Consider the following 25,078-nt stretch of genomic DNA (forward strand, 5'->3'; position numbering starts at 1 on the left):
AACTTTCATTATTTTCACTGACTTCCAGACGTGGCTTTTTAAGAAAGCGGGGCAATGTTAGCTGTTTAGCCATCGTAGCGCGCACACTGAACAACTGGTCAAGGTCAACTGAACAATCAGAGTAAACGTAAAAGAGGAAGCAATGTAAACGTAAGAGAGGAAGTTGAATATTATTAGTATTAATACATACTTTTAATCATTTCCAAGACAAAACTATTCACATTACAGTTAGTTAGTGAAAATTAAACTTTAAAAATATTTTATTATAAAAAAATATGTTTTTTTATGAATCTGACTGGGTGGGCCAGCTGTCAATCTGGGTGGGCCTAGGCCCACCCAGGCCCACCCATAGATCCGCGCCTGCCTCAAACTCCCCTGTCTGAAATCTACAACCGGTCACTAATCAGGAAAGCCACACAAATCACACAGGACCCCTCTCACCCCCTCCACCAATCATTTCAGCCACTTCCATCAGGCCGCCGTTATAGAACTCCACTGGCCCGGAAAAACACAGATAAAAAATCATTCATTCCCACTGCAACCACCGCCCTGAACATTTTAAAATAGGAAGCACACTGTTTTTCTTTTAAACCACAACATTTTAGCATTTTAGCTTTTAAATCATAATACCGTTTTTCTTACTATTATTTTTAAATAACTAGACTTTTTAAATAAGCACTACATTTTATAAACACTGCTATATCTGTCTGTTTTTATTGTATGTATGTGACCTATGTGTGTTTTTAATGTGGATACCGTATTCATGAACTGCACAAAGCCTGTCAAAGGAGAATTTCTGTCACTCTGTGACAGACAATCTTGAATCTTGAATCTTGAATCTAATCTCATATCTGATAACGCTAAACCACATAGGATTACCCAGTTAGCCAAGCCTGATTTATGAACAAAACTACGTGCGAAACAGCCAAATGCGTAACACATCCAACAACCTAAATAATAAATACATACAGTGTATATGAAAACTATAACGTTCATTAATCATATACATATATGTATAACTATATGTTCATTAATCATATTTCAAAATTCTCACCTGAGCTGTATTTGCCATTGTCCTTTAAAATCTCGCGGTCCTCTAAAGTCCTTTAAAATATCGAGGTTTCTCGCGGTTACTTATGTGATGACGCGATCGAACCAAATATGGTCTTCATGCCTCTGGGTGTCGACACCCTGCGGATGCAGCTGGACCCTTCTCTCTTAAGGCCCAGACCAAAGTGATTTACTCGTTAGGGCTTCAATGAGTCAGGTGAATATAATTCCAGTGTTGAACTATATATTCTGAAGTAACTCCAAGCCTTCTAAAGTATCCAACAGCGGTGGCTGTTGTGTCTGGTGTTAAAAACCATGGGTTCCTCTAAACAGATGTCCAATGATGTCAGAATCAAGATATTTCACTTTTCGGTAGGCTCCATAGGTATTGAAAAGGTCTCCCTCCCCTGACGTGGTGGAGGCCTTAACAACCTTCTATCAAGGTGCTATCTATTCAATTAGCCTACCTGACTATATAATGGCTTTCTTGCACTGTTTGTATGTATTTACTACGTCCGAAACCGTTGTCCTATTAAACATTTTCTTTTGCATCTGGAACCTGAGTGTGCGGCTTCTATTTCTTTCAAAAGGCTAATCCTAAAGCCTATAGGCGATCACTTTGCATACTGGTGCACGTTAGCATAGGCTCCTGCTAGATTGTAGTGCAGGTTTGGATGAATTGGGATTGACATACCAACAAATATATGAAACACTCCTGATCAGAGCTGTTTATCGGGTCCAGACAGGTGGATCAGCTGTAGGCCTTGGGTCATTTACAACATTCACAATGTTTTTTTTCCTAGCTCAAAGCTAACTAGATATCAGGCAAAGACAGCAACACACGGTTTAACTAATCACCATGCCTTACTAGCCTAAAGTAGTTACCTTCATTTAGACACTGACATTCTAGTGCCGTTGCAAGTGGCCCCATAAGTTTACAAACTCACTCATGTAAAAAGACACCACACAATGATCCAAACACCTTTTCAATGTTTAATGGGTTATCACTGAGCTCTATTGTAGCAATATCAAACATGCGGTCTGGATGTAAGCGCCTTTAGATACAAAGTGGACAAGGCAGTATAAATAATACAATGTGCACTGTATGTCATCATGGAAAATATATACTGTGTATATTTATTTATATATGTATAAAACGTGCTTTTCAGAAACTTCTTGGATAAAGGAGGGCACTACAAAGCACACCACTACTCTCCACCTGTAACATATGAGCTAGATACACACCACGTGCCCAAGAGGAATTCTTTACAAAAATATCAGAGCATGACATTCAAAAAGCATTACATGTTACCGTTCACTGCTTCAGCTTGTGGGAGATATTTGCAGATTTTTAAAACGTTCTTTTTAACAAAAACATTTGTAAACTTTACCCTCTTGTTACCAGGAATAATATTTAAAAATACACATTCTTACTACAGGTGGATTTACCAAAGGCATGAAGGCAACAGCACTTACATAGTTACCTTAAAGGGATGGTTCAGCCTATTTTCATGTTTGGGTGAATATCCTCACAGACCAGTAGTGAAATAATCTCTGGTATTGCGTTCTCTGCTGTGCTACTCCCAGCAAAAGCTAATAGTCAACAGCGGTTTCTCAGATAGACAGGATTCCAAGGTACCGAACATTAGCATGGTCTGATTTGAGCCAAAATGCTGTCAGAGAAACTAAACTATGTTTAGTAGCATGTTATGCTTAAAAATGATTTATTGAAGTAACTATTTTATTGTCAATAGTATGCACAGTCTCTATAATCTATTTGCTGAGAACTGGAACAAAATGTCAAAAAGCATGTGCAGGGTTGTCTAGTATATAGTGGCTACTAAGCATTGTTTGAATATCACATTTCTGATGAGATTTATAGCAGGTAATTCAGACAAAGCTAAATTCCTTGGAATCCCATCTATTGGAGAGGCCACTGCTTTCCTGTTAGCTTTTGCTGGGGTTAGGGTTAGGCTAGCTACCAACAGAACAGTGGAGAAGACTGGCCTATGAGGATAATTCAGGGTAAGATGATATTTCACCTCAACATGAAGGCTACGCCATACGTTTAAGGGCAAAACGAAACGCATGAAAGGTCCAAATCTACTTCAACATGTTTTAAGTCATTGTGTTCTATCATTGGTTTGCCCAGACGTAAATTCATACCATAAAGGAGTCAAGCTGTTCTATTGGTTCCCCCTCTTGCATTCAAGCTGGCTGTAGTAAACATACTTCCCTCTAATAACCATCATGCTGTGTGGTAAGTAAATACAAGTTATTGCCAGAGTGAAGAGCTATCAGACCTATATGAGCAACTTCCCCTGGTGACACATACCAGTGTACAGTACTATTCTTCTCTTGTGGGTGTAGTGTTCTGTACTAGATACTTCAGATGCATTGTAATCATTCACTGTATAATACCAAAAATAAAACTATTCACCTTGGCCACAAGCATTCAGGATGGCAGAGGAGCTCAATCCTCTCCACTTTTGCCAGTCCGGTTCTTCTGGTAAGTGTAAAAGGTAAGTGCTTCAGTCCTCCTCGCCCCCCTGCCATTACGAGAGCTCTGTGTTCTGTGGCGAGGGAACTTCAGGAGCCTCCAGGCCCAATATCAAACCCTAGACACCCTCCTTCACCTTAAGGAGTCTGGGGAGAGGGTGCATCACATAAGCACAGACTACAGGTACATGAGCTGGTTGGCACGTCATCTGTCGATGGACTAGCAGTGTTGAATGACTGGCATAACTCACATTTCAACACAGGGCAAAAAGACTACGACTCTAAAAAGGCAGAAGCGGGATAGAGAGAGAAGTCCTCTGGGAGAAGCGTGAAGGAGGATCCTATGTGTGCATTCGTTTTTTGGGATATGCTGAGTGGAACATTGTTTATCATCAGTCCTTTTTGATTGCGTGACAGGAGGAAGCACCCACCACCTTGAAGCTGCACCACACCTCCCCAGTAAGGTTAACTGGAAAAAACAGACAGAGATGAGGGAAGAGTTAGTTTCTCCATAGTGTCAAATAAGTGTCCCAAAGTGCATAACACAGTCCTACATGTCAGAATACCAGTCATAAGGCAGGGCTTGACATTAAGCTTTTTCAGGTACTTGTCCTTCGGACAAGTGAACTTATCTTTTACTTGTCCGAGAGCTCAAGTTACTTGTCCAAATATGACGATGCGCGTGTGTGTGTGTCTGTCTACTAACACACTACAACCCAGTAATACCTTACATTACAATTCCAACAATTACTGTGGATCTACGTGCACGCCAGAGAACGTGATCCTGCCAGCATTAATGTTTTGATTCAAAGGCATGATGCCAGATTCTCTAGGCATGACAACATGTCCGCACTCCCCTACTCAGTGGACATAGATTGTTTGACAAGGCAGCTACATTGACAAGGCAGCATACATTGACAAGGCAGCTACATTGACAAGGCAGCAGACATTGACAAGGCAGCATACATTGACAAGGCAGCTACATTGACAAGGCAGCAGACATTGACAAGGCAGCATACATTGACAAGGCAGCTACATTGACAAGGCAGCAGACATTGACAAGGCAGCAGACATTGACAAGGCAGCAGACATTGACAAGGCAGCATACATTGACAAGGCAGCTACATTGACATGGCAGCTACATTGACAAGGCAGCATACATTGACAAGGCAGCTACATTGACATGGCAGCTACATTGACAAGGCAGCTACATTGACAAGGCAGCTACATTGACATGGCAGCTACATTGACAAGGCAGCTACAATGACAAGGCAGCATAGATTGACAAGGCAGCTACAATGACAAGGCAGCATAGATTGACAAGGCAGCTACATTGACAAGGCAGCTACATTGACATGGCAGCTACATTGACAAGGCAGCTACAATGACAAGGCAGCATAGATTGACAAGGCAGCTACATTGACAAGGCAGCTACATTGACATGGCAGCATACATTGACAGGGCAGCTACATTGACAAGGCAGCATACATTGACATGATAGCTACATTGACATGGCAGCACACATTGACAAGGCAGCAGATATTGACAAGGCAGCATACATTGACAAGGCAGCTACATTGACATGGCAGCTACATTGACAAGGCAGCTACATAGGTCATTAATACATTTATTACTTTTTCGATCAGACATTATTTTTTTGCGGATATTATTAAAACATTGATTTATTTATTTTTCTCTTTGTTTTGACTTGTCCGTCGGACAACTGCAGGAGGAAGTCCACTTGTCCGAACATAAAATATACTTGTCCCGGACAAGTGGACAAGTCTTAATGTCAAGCCCTGCATAAGGGTAATAAAAGTGTATGACAACTAAACGCATTACCTCTTAGAGTTACACCAAGACAAGACGGTACATATTTGAAGGCTAATTCAGCATTTAGATGGGGTTCAGAATGAAATGGAGGATTAACAATTCGGTTGTTAAGTCTGACGTCAAACGTGACGTTTTGCAATTTCCGGGTCCAAACCAGAAATTCCCTGCACCAGAGTACCAGTGTACTACAGCGGTAGAATGACAGTTCAATCGTTTTTTAGACTGGGATCTATTCATAAAACAAGGGACACAGCAGCACTTTCCCGTTTTTCCCCATATTTGTCAGCGTCTTTGAGCCTCGGAAAAGCGCTATATAAATATAATGAATTATTATTATTACTGGCATTTCGAAGAGAGCGCCTCAGCCAACTTTGGACGTCACGACTTAACCGAATAACACATTTCCTGCATGTTAAGCAGAAGGTTAGCCAGGAGTCATTGGTGGGAGGCACACATCTGACTTGGGAGACGAGTCAGAGAACATGATCACTGAGCTACAAATCACCTTTCATTATCGACAACTAGCCATTAAGTCATACCGACTGAAGCAGAATAGGCTAGGTGCACGATCTCCACTACTTCCTGAAAGGCACCTTGCATGAACATACCCTTTTTCACTCTATTGGTTTAATTGATTAATCAGCTGTGCACTGTGTGTTCCAACAGTTTACCGCACAGCTGATTAATCAATTAACCCAATAGAGTGAGACAGGATATGTTCATGCAAGGTGCCTTTCAGGAAGTAGTGGAGATCGTGCACCTAGCCTATAGCAGATGTGCTCAGGTCGATCTTCTCGAACACCAAAACTGCCTGTTCCGCCTCATGCGACTGCCTCTCCACAGACAACCAAGAAACAGACTACTTCCACAAATCCGTACAAACACAGGCGCACTCACAGCCATCCAGAACCACGCCTCACAACCAGCCCTGGGTGTTGAATGTTTTATTGCAAAACGTCACAGTAAATACAAACCATATTATGAACATTCTCTTTTACATAAAAAAATGACTAGTCAAAGTGAAACACACGCGCACGTTGCACACACACATGCACAGTAGACACTCACACACGGACAGAATAGGGTCATGAAAGTCGTGATTTGTGTCCACTGTTGGGAGTCCTATGTCATGGTGGGGGGCTGAGGTCAGAGGGACAGAGGTCCCAGAGGGGTCAGGAGGAGGCTGATATGAAACGGTGAGGGAATGAGAGATCAGCCAGTTAAATCCAAGTTAAATCCAAGTAGACAATCATTTCTCGGGTCCCTAATCATGTGACGCCCGACACGTTCAACATTAACGGGAACAGGACATAGTTTATCTTTAATGAACACATTTGGAATTAAATGTGAAAAAGGAGGAGCATGTGTCATGGAGGAAGTGAGAGTCTCTGATGTTGACCGTAGCATGGAGCAGGTTAGACACATGGAAGAATAGGCTCCATGCTGTCTCTATTATCCGATGTGGGACATACCATTGAGCATGTTCTCCATGCTATGGACAATAACCTGAGAAAAAAAGGAGCTTGTCATGTAGCATGGGGATATTGTTCAAATATCTAATTTGGAATGGAGCGTGGAGGAATAAAGACCATGATATGCTATATCCATCCACAGAATACTGAATAACCAAATACTACATTGAATTTAGATTACACCCTTTTTCACCAGTCCCAAGAGGTCTGACTTTCAGAGTTGAGGTCAATTCAAATTCAATTCATGTGAAGTGAAGCATTTCTCTCGAAATGAATTCAAATGTTAAGTAGATGTGGTTCCAGTCCTACCTTTCCTACAGGAAACAGTTTGTCACCATCAACGGCTCCAGTTCCTCCCCAGCCCCAGTCAACCAAGGCATGCCTCAAGCCTCTGTGCTTGGACCCCTCCTCTTCACTATCTACATGCTTCCCCTCTCGGCCAGATCATCCGCCACCAGGGCCTCAACTTCCACTGCAATGCCGATGACACGCAAATGTATCTCAGCACAACACCATCCTCTCAGCTCCCCCCTCAATCTTGTCAACTGCCTGCTTGAAATAAAAACATGGATGTCATCTAACCTACTCAAACTCAACAGTAAGAAAACAGAGCTCATGGTTGTGGCACCCAAGGCGCTGCTCCGGAAGGTTGGTGACTTTCTCCTCCAGGTCGACGGCTGCTCCATCTCCCCATCCCCCAAAGTCCGCAACCTAGGTGTCATCCTTGACTGCACCTTCTCCTTCCAGTCACACATCAGATCCATCACCAAATCTGCCTTCTTCCACCTCAAAAACATTGCCAGACTCCGATCGTCCAACTCTGTGGCCGAAACCCTCGTCCACGCCTTCGTCACCCCCCGCCTGGACTATTGCAACGGAGTCCTGTTTGGGGTACCCAGCAAAGCCCTGGACAGGCTCCAGTTTGTGCAGAACTCAGCTGCCAGGGTAGAGCAGTACATTACCCCACCCTCATCCACCTCCACTGGTCCCGGTCAAGTCGCGCATCCTTTACAAAATCCTCCTCCTCACCTACAAATCCCTCCATGCTCACGCCCCCTAGTATCTGTCTGACCTTCTCCGCCAATATACCCCATCCTGGTACCTGCAGTCCTCAGACATGGGTCTGCTCTCCACCCCCCCGCACCAACCTACGAACCTTTGGGGACAGACCCTTCTGGCAGCACCCACCCTTTGGAACTCTCTCCCCACAGTGATCCGCAACGCCCCCCCCCCCCCCCCACCACCCTGGACACCTTCAAATCTGCCCTCAAAACCCATCTGTTCACCTTTGGCCCCTAGTTTAGTTTTTGGCATTGTGTTCTGTTTTTGACTGTCTTTCTGTAAATGTGTTCCTTGAAAGGTGCTATATAAATCCAAGATATTATTATTATTATTATTATTATTACCGGTATTATTATTATTATTATGATGAAATGCATTGTGGGTAAAGTGTTATTTGGAGTAGCTCAGCCCCGGCCCTTGTCCTCCACGTGTCTCTGTAACTGACCTGGTCTTGTTGGGAGGCAGCAGCTGTCTGCTGGGCCGTCTCTGGGACTGGCTGGGCTGGAGCTTCATGGAGGCACGGGGGGAGGAGCGCTGTGAGAAGTGCTCAGGAGCCGGCGGCTTCTTGGGGATCTTCTTGACCAGCCGGCTGACCCACTTCTGCTGCTCTTCTTGTGTCAGGGCCAGCAGGAGCAGGTTCTTGGCAGTAGACACGTCATAGTTCACTGCAGGGAGAGAGAAGGACCAAAGGGACAATCTGTCAGATTTCAAGTGGTTGAATGGTGAATTTGAAAGGAATGCATGTCGTTTTTTTGCATGTCGCCGTCCTCTTCGGCCACACTGAACATGTTAAAATATACATATGCTGCGTTTGCTAATAGCAGCAAACGTGTAGGTCTTTCTAAACAAACAAAACGTTAAATGGCTAACAGTAGCTAAAAGCTGTTGTTCCTAATTATGTGGACATCTGTGGGCATTAAAACGTAGCAAGCCCTGAGTGTGTCTGATCACCACCAGGTCGCCATGACAGGAATGATGTGAGGGGAAATGGGATGAGGTGAAACTCCAAGGTTAGCTTAACACTCGAACAGCCGTGCCGATTTGACCTACTATTAGAGCCGCCTCCCTCTTTACAATGGTAATCTGCTACTTACACACAAAGACCACTAGAGGGCACTTCTTGTAAATTAGCCTGCCTTCTACACAGAAAAACTGGAAAATAGCTTTATACTAGCTTATCCTGATGTGATTTCGAAAATGTAAGCACACATATCTAGGAAATGAAAGGACGGTCCTGAAATGTGATCCGAGTGCAAAGGTATAAAAAATGTTTTACTCACAGGGTCACCATGACCCCACCGTGGCTGTTCTAGTGTTCATAGAACTGAAGCAGTGTGACCAGAGATGTTGTCACTAATACAAGTCTTGTGTGAGAACAAGGCATACTTGAATAATGTATTTTATCTGATTACAATGTGGGTAAAGGAGGCGGGTAGGGAACGCATCAAATGGCAGGTGTAGACATTCAACAGGGGTGCAAACTGGTGATGGCCCAAAAAGGTGACACATTTTCTTTTTGCGGCTAACCTTAGGGGGGGGATAGCGCTAGCACTAATGGTGTTAAATAGATATCGCTAGCACTAACAGTGGTCTAACAATGATGCATGTGTAAGTAGCGGCAGCCCTGACCGAATTACTTCGAAAACAGTTTACCGTGACTGTGTTCTCTATGCTGTCTGGAATTGTACCTAGCTCCCTGAAACTAAACGTTATTTCAACAGCAGCAGAGTTTAGCAGACAGGGAGATTAGTTAGCTCGCGCATCATGTGACTTGGATGACACTTACACCCCCCCCCCTCAATTTCTTTTTTTGCAGATCTACACAATTAACATGGATTACATATTTTGAGATAAAAACAGCTAATTTAGCAGAAAGGTGACAAGTTTGCACCCCTGTTCAAGTTTATGAATGGAATGTATTCTGATCATTATGATCAGATGACAGAAGAGCGACGTGCAAAAGGAGCCAGACAGAGTCAAACTTAAACATTGCCTGGACCTGTTCTCAGTCATATTTACTTTCTCTTGTCAAAGAAATACAAATTGGCCCCCAAATTGGCCCCCAACAGTGAGGTATACAGCCTTGGATTCAGTCCAATGGCTTTTGATCAATGTAAGCGGTTGTTAAGTATAACCGCATTCACTATAACCAAAGGAGACGAACTGCTACAGTCGACTAACGTTTATACTCCTTCATCCTTGAGGAGTGGCGCAGGTTAGTCATTTCTACCGACAGAAGGATCTCTCTTTCCAAACTTCCTTCACTGCTCTTGACTTCGCCTAGTGGCGGCCTGCGGTATCTGCCAGCAACATTCAGGCTACAAGTCTTCTTTGGTCAGCAGAAACTATTCCCCAGAACATAATCATTTGGAGACTGGGTAGGTCCCATCAATCTCTCGATTGAGATTCTGGGGTATTAATAAGTAAACGCTGAGGACGGGAAGTTGTCAGCAAGTTTCCACGCCCCCCAAATGTTTATCTGAGCTGCTCGTGATGCCCCTCCCCCCCCCCCCCCCCGCCCTGCTCTCTGTTTAAAAGTGCAGCTCAGGTAATTGACATTGGCCTAACCAAAGTTCTGCCCACCAACTAACCCCACCACCCCCCACTTACCTCTGCAGGGCGCGATGATCTCCTCCTTCTTGTCCATGTGGTCTTTATGACACTTGATATGGCAGCGCCGGCACTCCAGGGCAGGCGGGGGCTTGAACATGTTCCAGAGGGGCTTGGTGCAGGCCTCGCAGTTGGTGGGGAAGTGGTAGAGCGTGGGAATGAACTCGTGACCCTTGTGGCAGATGTAGCCCGACTTCTCGCCGATGGTCAGCGGCTCCACTGGGAACTCGGGCTCTTTTTTGCTCTCGCCTTCGTTGGCGTAGAGGATCTGGAGAGGGAGAGGGTTAGGGTTAGAGGATCTGGAGAGGGAGAGGGTTAGGGTTAGAGGGTTAGGGTTAGAGGGTTAGGGTTAGAGGATCTGCAGAGGGAGAGGGTCACCATCACTGTTCTGTGGCTGTGTGGGCTGAGATGTAGCATGTAGCACCAACCATAGACGGGCTACAATAACTGATGCTTGCCTGGTTCATGTGAACAGTAATACTACTGGGGCGACTAGGTAAACGCGCTGCTCTCATGAAACATGTGGTTCTTCACAGGTCTGCTGGCCTGATGAACGTGAGCAGTTACTGTGTTGCTCCCCTGACACAGAGCAGTGGACGGGTACATATGGGCAATGTATTTATTATGACACATAACCGAGACCCCTGACTGTTGTTCCAGACATGAACTGGATCCTAAGTATACATTTTGGACCTGGGACCAGTTGTTCAAAACTTTTAATCTGCTATCCAGGACCAGATCGATTATCGGCTGATTTCCCCTATAAAACTAAAAATCAGCCAGGTAGATCTGATCACACAAATCCTCCCACACAGATCACGTTGTGGTGAAAGTAAATAGAACTGGGTGTAAAACAGAGTCTGTAAACAGCAGAGTTTGTTTTGCAGTTATTCTCCTAGGAGCAAAATCAAATCTATACGTTATATATATATAGGCTATTGTCATACTAGCACTAATCAAATGAGCTATAATGCATTATCAATGAAAAATAACAAATAAGATGCAGAGAGACAGACTGAGGGTGAGGGTGACAGGAATGACCTGGAATATCCTGGGGATCTCTTTGGCGTCAGCGCGGTACACGTCTGTCTGGGTGACAGGCCGCACATGGAACAGTTTGCTGCAAGAAGATAAAAACATTTAAATAAAATGTGTTTACAAATGTGGGTTAGGGTTGAACATAGCTTTTTTTATGGATTGGAATGTAGCAATTTCTTAAGCCGAGTTAATAACCAATGACTGGTCTAAATTACAAACATTCTAATGAATAACTTGATTCTAATGAATTGTTGATGTGTTGAATACTTATTTCCCGCACTGTACACCAGCCATTTGCTTAAGTTAAAAAAGTTAAACTGTGAACACAATTGGTTCTTCTTCTTTCAATTGGTTCTCCTTTATGTAAATGCTTCAGTTAAGTCCCCAAACAAATCTGTCGCTTCTTATGCTACACCATGCAAACCACATTCCAAACAAATATTTTGCACAAAAGTGTTCAACATGGATGTAAATCAGAACGAGTTTGTCCCAGCTGTGTGTGTGTGTGTGTGTGTGTGAGTGTGTGTGTGTGTGTGTGTGTGTGTGTGTGTGTGTGAGTGTGTGTGTGTGTGTGTGTGTGTGAGTGTGTGAGTGTGTGAGTGTGTGTGTGTGTGTGTGTGTGTGTGTGTGTGTGTGTGTGTGTGTGCTTGTGAACTAGAGAATTAGCGAATTGGCCGAATCTCCATTCAGATAAACAAAACTGAAATTGAGTGGCTGTTTCTCTACTTTGCAGGTTGTTGCTGTAATGCTCTTCAAGTTAACTTATCAAAATACATCTTTACAAGGTCCTTTGAAGACCCTTTTAATGGGCTTCCACACAGAACACGTTACTCACTCGATATCCAGCACCATGTAGGGGTTGGACAGCTCTTTGTCTTGCTCACTGTTATAAAAAAGAATCTTCTTGCTGCTCACTACCACATACTGTAAAAAGACAAGAAAATACAATTCACTCAGAAATATGTTTCTCAGACATTTTCAGATCTCAAGTTACGCATCAACAGAAGCCATTTACACTGTCAAGTAGCGATGTAACGATACACTCAACTCACGATTCGATACAATTCCCGCTACGATTTCTTTTACAAAATTAGATTGCAGACAAATTATGACTGAAAAAGATTTTAATAAATGTATTTCTCAGACAAAAACTACAAAATACTGTATTTTCTTAAAGAATCCCTTTTTATTCCTGAGGTAGGGTATAACGTTTCTCACTAGCTGCAGACACAGGCCAGGGAGCGCTCCTTCTGCAGAGCGCACTGTGCTCGCCCCATACTGGCTCTCTGGGTTTTGCCTTTTGGGTGGTTTGGTAACCCTAGATGATCTTTGTGACATTTTACACATGACATTTCACATATGTACACAAACACCCAAAAGTATAAAAGCACCACTTGTAAAACACCACTAGAACATGCTCACTCGTAATGCCGCTTCTCTCTTCAAATCGCCGCAGCTCTCCTCGAGCTTCGTACTCTGAGTAATAAACCCTATATGGGTAGAAGGCGGAATTTCTTCCATAGCACATATAGTTTAGGAATTACGGTAATGAGAATGTGTGCTTTTAACAGATTTTTAAGGGTTAAAAGAGTATTGCGATTGTTTTTTTAATTTCACCGATTTGAAACGTCTCAAATTTGTAGCGATATTAAACTGTCTGGCGATGCATCGTTCCATCCCATCCATTTATCATCATGTGTAGAATTGTATGGAATGTGTGTAGGGGCTTTAAAATGTTAACTCTTTTGTGGGGGAGGACACCCAGACTACAGTGAAAAAAATAAATAGCTTCCGCAAATGTGAAACTCCCGCCAGGCCTGTGGCAGCGGACCTGAAACAGCTTTATAGGTTTCAGGTAAACACGGCTGATGTTTAAATCAGCATTTTCATTAAAGCCATTTTTTCCAGAAAATGAAATGGATAAAATAATTAATCAGTTATAATAATATATATACCGTATTTTCCGGACTATAAGTCGCGCTTTTTTCCATAGTTTGGCTGGTCCTGCGACTTATATACAGGGGTGCACATAACTTTTTGAGGCCAGTGCTCAGAGGAGCACCTAGGGATGCTGCTTGGTGCTCCCCGAGCTCGCGAGTCACGACCCGTCCCACAGGATGGATGAAAAAGGGATACATGGATAACTTATATTAGCAAAACGACATTTATTCATAAATAAAGATGAACGAACAAATGATTGTGTGCAAAACAAAAGAAACAAATGCAAAATCAAATGACTGCTCTTTAAGCATGAAAGTCTGTCAGACTCCTTTAAACACAATGAAATCAACTGATCTCTTTAAGCACTGCTCTGTTCTGTAAACACTGAAATCAACTTTTCAACAAAAAGTTACAGCCTAAGCATTTATTTATACTACAAGCTTAATCGTCATCATCACTGCTCTCTTGACTGCTGTAAATTATCACTGTCCTCAATTTCAACCATGGTAGAGGATGTTTTTTTTGTGATCAACTTTTTTCTTTTTTGTTTTTGTGCGCAAAAGCGCCCTCATGCGGCTGATCTGCCGCGCAGCATGCATTTTGGCGACGCATGCGCACTGGCGCACCAGTTATGTGCACCCCTGCTTATATATCAATATACTGTATATAATTTCATACTGACTGACATGAACCAAGGAGTAAACATTACCGTCTACAGCCGACAGAGGGCGCTCTGGGCTTGTGACAACTATATGCTGCTCCTATACCACTGAAGAAATGAAACATTAGCTTGTTGAAGCTAAGCAAACGGTAGCTTGGTGAACTTGCTTACTGGTAACTTGCTTGTTGGACTCGCTGGCTTGTTATGTTCATTTAGCATATTCAGCCTCCCAGGTATGTTCTTTATGCTATTGTGTAGCTGAATAACTGTTAATGTGGCTTGTTATGTTAACATACCGGACTTCTATTCAGCCTGTTGTTCTCTGTGCTATTGTGTAGTTTAATAAACTTGCCTTTCCAGATTAAATGTCTGTTCTTGGTCTTGGATTTTGTGAAATATATTTCTAAATAAATGCGACTTATAGTCCAGTGCGACTTATATGTTTTTTTCCTCTTAATGTCGCATTTTTTGACTGATGCGACTTATACTCGACTTATACTCGACTTAAATACGGTATTATACTAATTAATCACAATAAAAGTCGACATGGCCTAATTTAGTGGGTTCCTTCCAAGTGTACATGGGACACCCAGTACCCTGGGTGTCATTGTGATGCGATCTTTCTAAACCACCACCTGTTGTTGTGAGGGGGGAACCCTCTCCAGAAGGAACATCTTCTCACAGATCTCCGGGGGGTTTGGCTCAGCACGTTAACTAACGGTCAGTTACAAGTATTTTGTGTGTTAAATGTGAACTCCTAAAACAAAGTGTTAGTGAATATGGAACTGTGTCAAACATGTTCTATGTACCTTTCTCTCCCATCCAAACTTCTTGGTGTTGTTCCTGACAGGCAGTGACAGCCATCCCTCCAGCCTGGTTTCTAGGAGGAAAAAGAGCAACACATTTAAACAGCAGGGTAACATTGGACAATATGCAGGGCAGTACCTGAATGGGGGGGGGGGGGTTGTCTTGTCTTTGAGCTGGGGAGAGGTGAAAGAAAAGATCAATGAATGAACCATAGCAATTGTCCAAATGAGCCACAGTTAGACAGCATGATCCAGAGTTAGCAACACCACTAATGAAAATAGCCCTCAAATATCTGTTATTTTTATGTAACGGTTTGACAATCTTTAAATTCCTGTGGAAATCCCATGTTCTCCTGTTACTGATGTGACAAACGCACAGATTAGCCGTAAATGCTGTGGAAGAGCCATGTTCAGATAGGGGACTACCTGCCTCTCTAACCTCTAGACTACCTGCCTCTCTAACCTCTAGGCTACCTGCCTCTCTAACCTCTAGACTACCTGCCTCTCTAACCTCTAGACTCCCTGCCTCTCTAACCTCTAGACTCCCTGCCTCTTTAACCTCTAGACTCCCTGCCTCTTTAACCTCTAGGCTACCTGCCTCTCTAACCTCTAGACCACCTGCCTCTCTAACCTCTAGACTACCTGCCTCTCTAACCTCTAGACTACCTGCCTCTCTAACCTCTAGACTCCCTGCCTCTTTAACCTCTAGGCTACCTGCCTCTCTAACCTCTAGGCTACCTGCCTCTCTAACCTCTAGACTACCTGCCTCTCTAACCTCTAGACTACCTGCCTCTCTAACCTCTAGACTACCTGCCTCTCTAACCTCTAGACTACCTGCCTCTCTAACCTCTAGACTACCTGCCTCTCTAACCTCTAGACTACCTGCCTCTCTAACCTCTAGGCTACCTGCCTCTCTAACCTCTAGACTACCTGCCTCTCTAACCTCTAGACTACCTGCCTCTCTAACCTCTAGACTACCTGTCTCTCTAACCTCTAGACTACCTGCCTCTCTAACCTCTAGACTACCTGCCTCTCTAACCTCTAGACTACCTGCCTCTCTAACCTCTAGACTAGCTCTCTAACCTCTAGACTACCTGCCTCTCTAACCTCTAGACTACCTGCCTCTCTAACCTCTAGACTACCTGTCTCTCTAACCTCTAGACTACCTGCCTCTCTAACCTCTAGACTACCTGCCTCTGTAACCTCTAGACTAGCTCTCTAACCTCTAGACTACCTGCCTCTCTAACCTCTAGACTAGCTCTCTAACCTCTAGACTACCTGCCTCTCTAACCTCTAGACTACCTCTCTAACCTCTAGGCTACCTGCCTCTCTAACCTCTAGGCTACCTGCCTCTCTAACCTCTAGACTACTTGCCTCTCTAACCTCTAGACTACCTGCCTCTCTAACCTCTAACCTCTAGACTACTTGCCTCTCTAACCTCTAGACTACCTGCCTCTCTAACCTCTAGGCTACCTGCCTCTCTAACCTCTAGACTACCTGCCTCTCTAACCTCTAGGCTACCTGCCTCTCTAACCTCTAGACTACCTGCCTCTCTAACCTCTAGGCTACCTGCCTCTCTAACCTCTAGACTACCTGCCTCTCTAACCTCTAGGCTACCTCTCTAACCTCTAGGCTACCTCCCTCTCTAACCTCTAGGCTACCTGCCTCTCTAACCTCTAGACTACCTGCCTCTCTAACCTCTAGGCTACCTGCCTCTCTAACCTCTAGACTACCTGCCTCTCTAACCTCTAGGCTACCTGCCTCTCTAACCTCTAGACTACCTGCCTCTCTAACCTCTAGGCTACCTGCCTCTCTAACCTCTAGACTACCTGCCTCTCTAACCTCTAGGCTACCTACCTCTCTAACCTCTAGACTACCTGCCTCTCTAACCTCTAGGCTACCTGCCTCTCTAACCTCTAGACTACCTGCCTCTCTAACCTCTAGGCTACCTCTCTAACCTCTAGGCTACCTCCCTCTCTAACCTCTAGGCTACCTCTCTAACCTCTAGACTACCTGCCTCTCTAACCTCTAGACTACCTGCCTCTCTAACCTCTAGACTACTTGCCTCTCTAACCTCTAGGCTACCTGCCTCTCTAACCTCTAGGCTACCTCTCTAACCTCTAGGCTACCTCCCTCTCTAACCTCTAGGCTACCTCTCTAACCTCTAGACTACCTGCCTCTCTAACCTCTAGGCTACCTCTCTAACCTCTAGGCTACCTGCCTCTCTAACCTCTAGGCTACCTCTCTAACCTCTAGACTACTTGCCTCTCTAACCTCTAGACTACCTGCCTCTCTAACCTCTAGACTACCTGCCTCTCTAACCTCTAGGCTACCTGCCTCTCTAACCTCTAGACCACCTGCCTCTCTAACCTCTAGACTACCTGCCTCTCTAACCTCTAGACTACTTGCCTCTCTAACCTCTAGACTACCTGCCTCTCTAACCTCTAGACTACCTGCCTCTCTAACCTCTAGACCACCTGCCTCTCTAACCTCTAGACGACCTGCCTCTCTAACCTCTAGGCTACCTGCCTCTCTAACCTCTAGGCTACCTGCCTCTCTAACCTCTAGACTACCTGCCTCTCTAACCTCTAGACCACCTGCCTCTCTAACCTCTAGACTACCTGCCTCTCTAACCTCTAGGCTACCTGCCTCTCTAACCTCTAGGCTACCTGCCTCTCTAACCTCTAGACTACCTGCCTCTCTAACCTCTAGGCTACCTGCCTCTCTAACCTCTAGACTACCTGCCTCTCTAACCTCTAGGCTACCTGCCTCTCTAACCTCTAGACTACCTGCCTCTCTAACCTCTAGGCTACCTCTCTAACCTCTAGGCTACCTCCCTCTCTAACCTCTAGGCTACCTGCCTCTCTAACCTCTAGACTACCTGCCTTTCTAACCTCTAGGCTACCTGCCTCTCTAACCTCTAGACTACCTGCCTCTCTAACCTCTAGGCTACCTGCCTCTCTAACCTCTAGACTACCTGCCTCTCTAACCTCTAGGCTACCTGCCTCTCTAACCTCTAGACTACCTGCCTCTCTAACCTCTAGGCTACCTACCTCTCTAACCTCTAGACTACCTGCCTCTCTAACCTCTAGGCTACCTGCCTCTCTAACCTCTAGACTACCTGCCTCTCTAACCTCTAGGCTACCTCTCTAACCTCTAGGCTACCTCCCTCTCTAACCTCTAGGCTACCTCTCTAACCTCTAGACTACCTGCCTCTCTAACCTCTAGACTACCTGCCTCTCTAACCTCTAGACTACTTGCCTCTCTAACCTCTAGGCTACCTGCCTCTCTAACCTCTAGGCTACCTCTCTAACCTCTAGGCTACCTGCCTCTCTAACCTCTAGGCTACCTCTCTAACCTCTAGGCTACCTGCCTCTCTAACCTCTAGGCTACCTCTCTAACCTCTAGACTACTTGCCTCTCTAACCTCTAGACTACCTGCCTCTCTAACCTCTAGACTACCTGCCTCTCTAACCTCTAGGCTACCTGCCTCTCTAACCTCTAGACCACCTGCCTCTCTAACCTCTAGACTACCTGCCTCTCTAACCTCTAGACTACTTGCCTCTCTAACCTCTAGACTACCTGCCTCTCTAACCTCTAGACTACCTGCCTCTCTAACCTCTAGACCACCTGCCTCACTAACCTCTAGACGACCTGCCTCTCTAACCTCTAGGCTACCTGCCTCTCTAACCTCTAGGCTACCTGCCTCTCTAACCTCTAGACTACCTGCCTCTCTAACCTCTAGACCACCTGCCTCTCTAACCTCTAGGCTACCTGCCTCTCTAACCTCTAGACTACCTGCCTCTCTAACCTCTAGACCACCTGCCTCTCTAACCTCTAGACTACCTGCCTCTCTAACCTCTAGGCTACCTGCCTCTCTAACCTCTAGGCTACCTGCCTCTCTAACCTCTAGGCTACCTCTCTAACCTCTAGGCTACCTCTCTAACCTCTAGGCTACCTCTCTAACCTCTAGACTACCTGCCTCTCTAACCTCTAGACTACCTGCCTCTCTAACCTCTAGACTACCTGCCTCTCTAACCCCTAGACTACCTCTCTAACCTCTAGGCTACCTCTCTAACCTCTAGGCTACCTCTCTAACCTCTAGGCTACCTGCCTCTCTAACCTCTAGACTACCTCTCTAACCTCTAGACTACCTCTCTAACCTCTAGACTACCTCTCTAACCTCTAGGCTACCTCTCTAACCTCTAGGCTACCACGGCCACAGACATTACCTGCGTAGGCGTCGTCCATGTCGAGGTCAGGCCCGCTGCTGATGCTCGCCGCCTCTAAGGAGTGGACGCTGACGGAGTTGAGGAGGCCGCGCAGCTGTTCGATGTCGCTGTCCTTGCTGTCCAGGGCCATCTGCAGCTCGATGCGCAGCTGACTCTCGTCTGCAATTTGCTGCAGACAGAAAGACGGACGAAAAGGACATTCTTTTAGTCATCCATAGTTTTTCCGTCTGCGGCCCCTGTTGACGTTGTTTGTCGGCATGTTATTGATCGCTGGCACGTCGACGGCCGCTGTTGTTGAAACGGTTAGGGTCAGGTGTCGTTGGTTGTGTTGATGACCATATTGCATACCGTCGACCTCCCTCGGAACTTGACGATGCTGCTATTGAAGTGGTTGTGGTTGACGGTTAGTGTGTGGTCGTGGTTGTGTTACTGTTAGTGTAAGGTTGTGGTTGTGACAGTTAGTGTGAGGTGGTGGTTGTGGTTGTGACAGTTGTGGTTTAGCCCTTAGTGTAAGGTTGTGGTTGTGACAGTTAGTGTGAGGTGGTGGTTGTGGTTGTGACAGTTGTGGTTTAGCCCTTAGTGTAAGGTTGTGGTTGTGACAGTTAGTGTGAGGTGGTGGTTGTGGTTCTGACAGTTGTAGTTTAGCCCTTAGTGTAATGTGGTGGTTAGGGTTAGGTTGAGGTTTTGGGTGTAATTTAGCCCTGAGTGTAAGGTGGTGGTTAGGGTTAGTGTAAGGTGGTGGTTAGGGTTAGAGTTAGGGTTAGGGTTGGTGTAAGGTGGTGGTGCTGACCGCCTGCATGTCGTTGATCTCCCTCTGGTACTTGATGATGGTGCTGTTAAGCTTCTCCTTCTCCGACCGCAGCTCCAGCTGCAACTTCCTGTTCTCTTTCTCCTTCCGTCGCACATCCGTGTCGTTACCACGACGACTGCCTCCGCCACGCATCTCTTTCCTGTTCATGATCTCTGCCAGCTTGTTCACAGCCTAAAACACACGTTCGTACACACACACACACACACACACACACACTTGTAATGACCCTATAATTAAGAGTACTGAGTGTAATGTAGAAAAAACATTTGACTAATAAGTTAACTAATATTACAACACAGTCAGGTTAAATCAGGGAAACATGTCTAAACTATCCTTCCCTCCCAGCAGACGTACCTGGGTCTAACCCTCCCAGCAGACGTACCTGGGTCTAAAACACCCAGCAGACGTACCTGGGTCTAATTTATAATTTTGCCATTTAGCAGACGCTTTTATCCAAAGCGACTTACAATTACGAATTACAGGGACATTCCCCCTGGAGTAACTGAGGGCTAAGTGCCTTACTCAAGGGCACACTAGTAGTGGTGTGGTTTCAGGCGGGATTTGAACTCACAACCTTCCGATCACAAGTCCAACTCACTATCCACTAGACCAGTGTTTCTCAACCCTCTCCTTGGGGCGCCCCAGCTGCACCACATATTTGATCTGTTCCACCACCAGCTCAACTGATTCAACTAATCAAGTACAAAGCAATTATGGTTTGTACTTGATTAGTTGAATCAAGTGTGCTGGTGGTGGAACAGATCAAATATGTGGAGCGGCTGGGGCGCCCCGAGGAGAGGGTTGAGAAACACTGCACTAGACCACCACTACCCCTGGGTCTAACCCTCCCAGCAGAGACGTACCTGGGTCTAACCCTCCCAGCAGAGACGTACCTGGGTCTAAAACACCCAGCAGACGTACCTGGGTCTAAAACACCCAGCAGACGTACCTGGGTCTAAAACACCCAGCAGACGTACCTGGGTCTTCAGCGTTCTCTCTGACTGCAGCTGCTTCTCAAACGTGATCTTCATCTGGCTCATCTGCTGCTCGTCGTCCTTCGATGTCTGCAGCTCTGAACACAACAGACCAGACAGCCCTGCTCATGTACAGTTGTAAACAGCCCTGCTCATGTACAGTTGTAAAGTCAAGCCTTTCTTTTCAATACCACAATTGTCCATCTAGTAAAACCAGTCCGTACCCCTGTATCCCAGTACACATGACAATAGTACTTTGGAAAGAAATGCGTCACTAATTGAACTGTAGTTAACTGTTAGGGCTTTCACACCGGCAAAGAACCGTGCCGGTTCGCGTTCGCGTTCGGAAACCTCTGAACCTTGGTGCTGTCTGGCGAACGAGCCCGCGTTCATACCAGTGTAACCTGAACCATCCGCGTCATCAACGCTGGGTGATGAAGGGGCGGGATAAACAAAACAATTCACAACTAGATGGCAGCTACTTCACTGGAAAAGAGGATAATATCTTCCACTACTACAGTATCTGAAATAAACACAATTTTCTGTGAAACAAAACAAAAGACACTTTCTATATGCGTTCTTTTACTAATCAGCTGCTCCATTACTGGAATAGAAATGGCTTACGAAATTCGCGTTCGCGCATGTCCGCGCGCGTGTGCGTGTGTGTGTTTGCTGAGCATGTGAGGAAGATAGAGAGAATAATGACACTTTTGATATTGTTTTTGATCACTAATGATTAGATTTAGATTAGATTACATTTTGTCTACTTCCTCCTTGCTGGTCTCTGCAGCCTAGAATAGGACACACCCACTGACGACGTGACTGTTCTACGTTTTGGTTCGCGCTTGAGAACCACTATTTTTTGGTGCCCGCTGCGAACCAACTTTTCAGGTTCCGAACCAATTGAGCTTCGGTCTGAACGCGCAGGCCGGTTCCAGACTTGGTTCGTGAACGCGAACCGGCACGGTTCTTTGCCGGTGTGAAAGCCCTATGTGAGAGCAATCACATCGTTGCAGTTCATAGTTATGGAGATGTTCTCTTGCTATCCAAATCCGGGGCGATTAAAACCAAAAAAGGAAATAAATTGAAATAAGGAACAGTTTACCTTCATGCGTGTCCTTCAGTCTGTTGTTCAGCTCCTCCTTCTCGTTGGCGAGGTTGGCTACGTCACCAGTCAGAGTTCTGTTGGATTCCTCCAACTACATAGGAACATAATCCACCAAATACTCTTTACACTCATAAAGGGCCTTATATCATTGAAACATACAAAATGTGAAAATGTCGTTTTCCATTCTGTTCATCAGGTTTTGCCTTCTAGATCTCCAAATCTAAACTAACTCTGTGTGAACGCAGCTCAGCCCCTGTCCACTCACCCCTATCCCGAGCCCCTGTCCACTCACCCCTATCCCCTGTCCACTCACCCCTATCCATAGCCCCTGTCCACTCACCCCTATCCATATCCCCTGTCCACTCACCCCTATCCCCTGTCCACTCACCCCTATCCCTATCCCCTGTCCACTCACCCCTAGCCCCTGTCCACTCACCCCTATCCCGAGCCCCTGTCCACTCACCCCTATCCCCTGTCCACTCACCCCTATCCCTATCCCCTGTCCACTCACCCCTATCCCTATCCCCTGTCCACTCACCCCTATCCCCTGTCCACTCACCCCTATCCCCTGTCCACTCACCCCTATCCCTATCCCCTGTCCACTCACCCCTAGCCCCTGTCCACTCACCCCTATCCCTAGCCCCTGTCCACTCACCCCTATCCCTATCCCCTGTCCACTCACCCCTATCCCTATCCCCTGTCCACTCACCCCTATCACCTGTCCACTCACCCCTATCCCTATCCCCTGTCCACTCACCCCTATCCCTAGCCCCTGTCCACTCACCCCTATCCCTAGCCCCTGTCCACTCACCCCCATCCCTAGCGCCTGTCCACTCACCGAGCCGATGGTGACGTCCTTGTCGCCCAGCTTCTGCCTGTGTCGGGCCATCATCTCCTTCAGCTCCAGCTCCTTCATGATCTTCTCCTTCTCCAGGTCAGAGTACTGCTCCTCCGCGATGGACCGGGCCAGCTGCTCCGAGTCCGCCTTGGTCAGCGTGATCTCCAGCTGGGCCGCCAGGGAGTCCCTGTGGGGGTCAAGTGGGTCAACATGGGCCAATCAGATCAGTTGGGGGGATTGGGGGGGATTAAGCTATATACATGTTACGGTACATGTGGGAAAACTAGGGTTAGGGTTAGGTGCTAGGGTGACTTGGTATATGCTGGCATGTCTAACCTTAACCCTAACCCTAGCACCCTAGCACATAACCCTAACGCTAGTTTTCCCACATGTACCGTATTCCCACATGTACTATAACATACATATCTTTAGTTTTGCAGTTTGGGGACTATTCCATTATGTCCATTGCAGTACGCATGCTACATCGAGCTGACGTAAAGAAAGAGAAAACAAACAACAACTCAACCCCAGACCCACCTCTCCTCCTGCAGCTCCTGGAGTGACTGCTGCATGTCCTTGTACAGCTTGTTCTTCTCCTCACACTCCTCCTTCAGCTCGCGCACCTGCGTCTTATACAGCGTCTGCAACACCACAACCAGGAAAACTATCACCTGCGTCTTATACAGCGTCTGCAACACCACAACCAGGACAACTATCACCTGCGTCTTATACAGCGTCTGAAACACCACAACCAGGACAACTATCACCTGCGTCTTATACAGTGTCTGCAACACCACAACCAGGACAACTATCACCTGCGTCTTATACAGTGTCTGCAACACCACAACCAGGACAACTATCACCTGCGTCTTATACAGTGTCTGCAACACCACAACCAGGACAACTATCACCTGCGTCTTATACAGCGTCTGCAACACCACAACCAGGACAACTATCACCTGCGTCTTATACAGCGTCTGCAACACCACAACCAGGACAACTATCACCTGCGTCTTATACAGCGTCTGCAACACCACAACCAGGACAACTATCACCTGCGTCTTATACAGTGTCTACAACACCACAACCAGGACAACTATCACCTGCGTCTTATACAGCGTCTGCAACACCACGACCAGGACAACTATCACCTGCGTCTTATACAGCGTCTGCAACACCACAACCAGGACAACTATCACCTGCGTCTTATACAGTGTCTGCAACACCACAACCAGGACAACTATCACCTGCGTCTTATACAGCGTCTGCAACACCACGACCAGGACAACTATCACCTGCGTCTTATACAGTGTCTGCAACACCACAACCAGGACAACTATCACCTGCGTCTTATACAGTGTCTGCAACACCACAACCAGGACAACTATCACCTGCGTCTTATACAGTGTCTACAACACCACAACCAGGACAACTATCACCTGCGTCTTATACAGTGTCTGCAACACCACAACCAGGACAACTATCACCTGCGTCGTATACAGTGTCTACAACACCACAACCAGGACAACTATCACCTGCGTCTTATACAGCGTCTGCAACACCACAACCAGGACAACTATCACCTGCGTCTTATACAGCGTCTGCAACACCACAACCAGGACAACTATCACCTGCGTCTTATACAGTGTCTACAACACCACAACCAGGACAACTATCACCTGCGTCTTATACAGTGTCTACAACACCACAACCAGGACAACTATCACCTGCGTCTTATACAGTGTCTGCAACACCACGACCAGGACAACTATCACCTGCGTCTTATACAGCGTCTGCAACACCACAACCAGGACAACTATCACCTGCGTCGTATACAGTGTCTACAACACCACAACCAGGACAACTATCACCTGCGTCTTATACAGCGTCTGCAACACCACAACCAGGACAACTATCACCTGCGTCGTATACAGTGTCTACAACACCACAACCAGGACAACTATCACCTGCGTCTTATACAGCGTCTGCAACACCACAACCAGGACAACTATCACCTGCGTCTTATACAGTGTCTACAACACCACAACCAGGACAACAATCACCTGCGTCTTATACAGCGTCTGCAACACCACAATCAGGACAACTATCACCTGCGTCTTATACAGTGTCTACAACACCACAAC

General features: G+C 45.9%; 1 protein-coding gene across 1 annotated transcript in view; it reads right to left on the reverse strand.

The window, feature by feature from the left end:
- The window catches only part of LOC308163776 (rho-associated protein kinase 2-like), a gene marked incomplete at both ends in the record, with an annotated part of 124,949 nt that overhangs the window by 84,355 nt on the left and 15,516 nt on the right, over window positions 1–25,078 (reverse strand). Inside the window, 11 exons of the mRNA XM_080537964.1 lie at window positions 8,345–8,581; window positions 10,527–10,794; window positions 11,568–11,646; window positions 12,400–12,488; window positions 14,976–15,046; window positions 19,204–19,372; window positions 19,994–20,185; window positions 20,992–21,086; window positions 22,094–22,187; window positions 22,935–23,121; window positions 23,472–23,575. Coding sequence (XP_080394090.1) covers window positions 8,345–8,581; window positions 10,527–10,794; window positions 11,568–11,646; window positions 12,400–12,488; window positions 14,976–15,046; window positions 19,204–19,372; window positions 19,994–20,185; window positions 20,992–21,086; window positions 22,094–22,187; window positions 22,935–23,121; window positions 23,472–23,575 — 1,585 coding nt within the window. The remainder of the gene's footprint in view (window positions 1–8,344; window positions 8,582–10,526; window positions 10,795–11,567; window positions 11,647–12,399; window positions 12,489–14,975; window positions 15,047–19,203; window positions 19,373–19,993; window positions 20,186–20,991; window positions 21,087–22,093; window positions 22,188–22,934; window positions 23,122–23,471; window positions 23,576–25,078) is intronic.

Source organism: Nansenia antarctica, assembly GCF_963989245.1.
Source record: "Nansenia antarctica genome assembly, chromosome: 8".
Classification (NCBI taxonomy): domain Eukaryota; kingdom Metazoa; phylum Chordata; class Actinopteri; order Argentiniformes; family Microstomatidae; genus Nansenia; species Nansenia antarctica.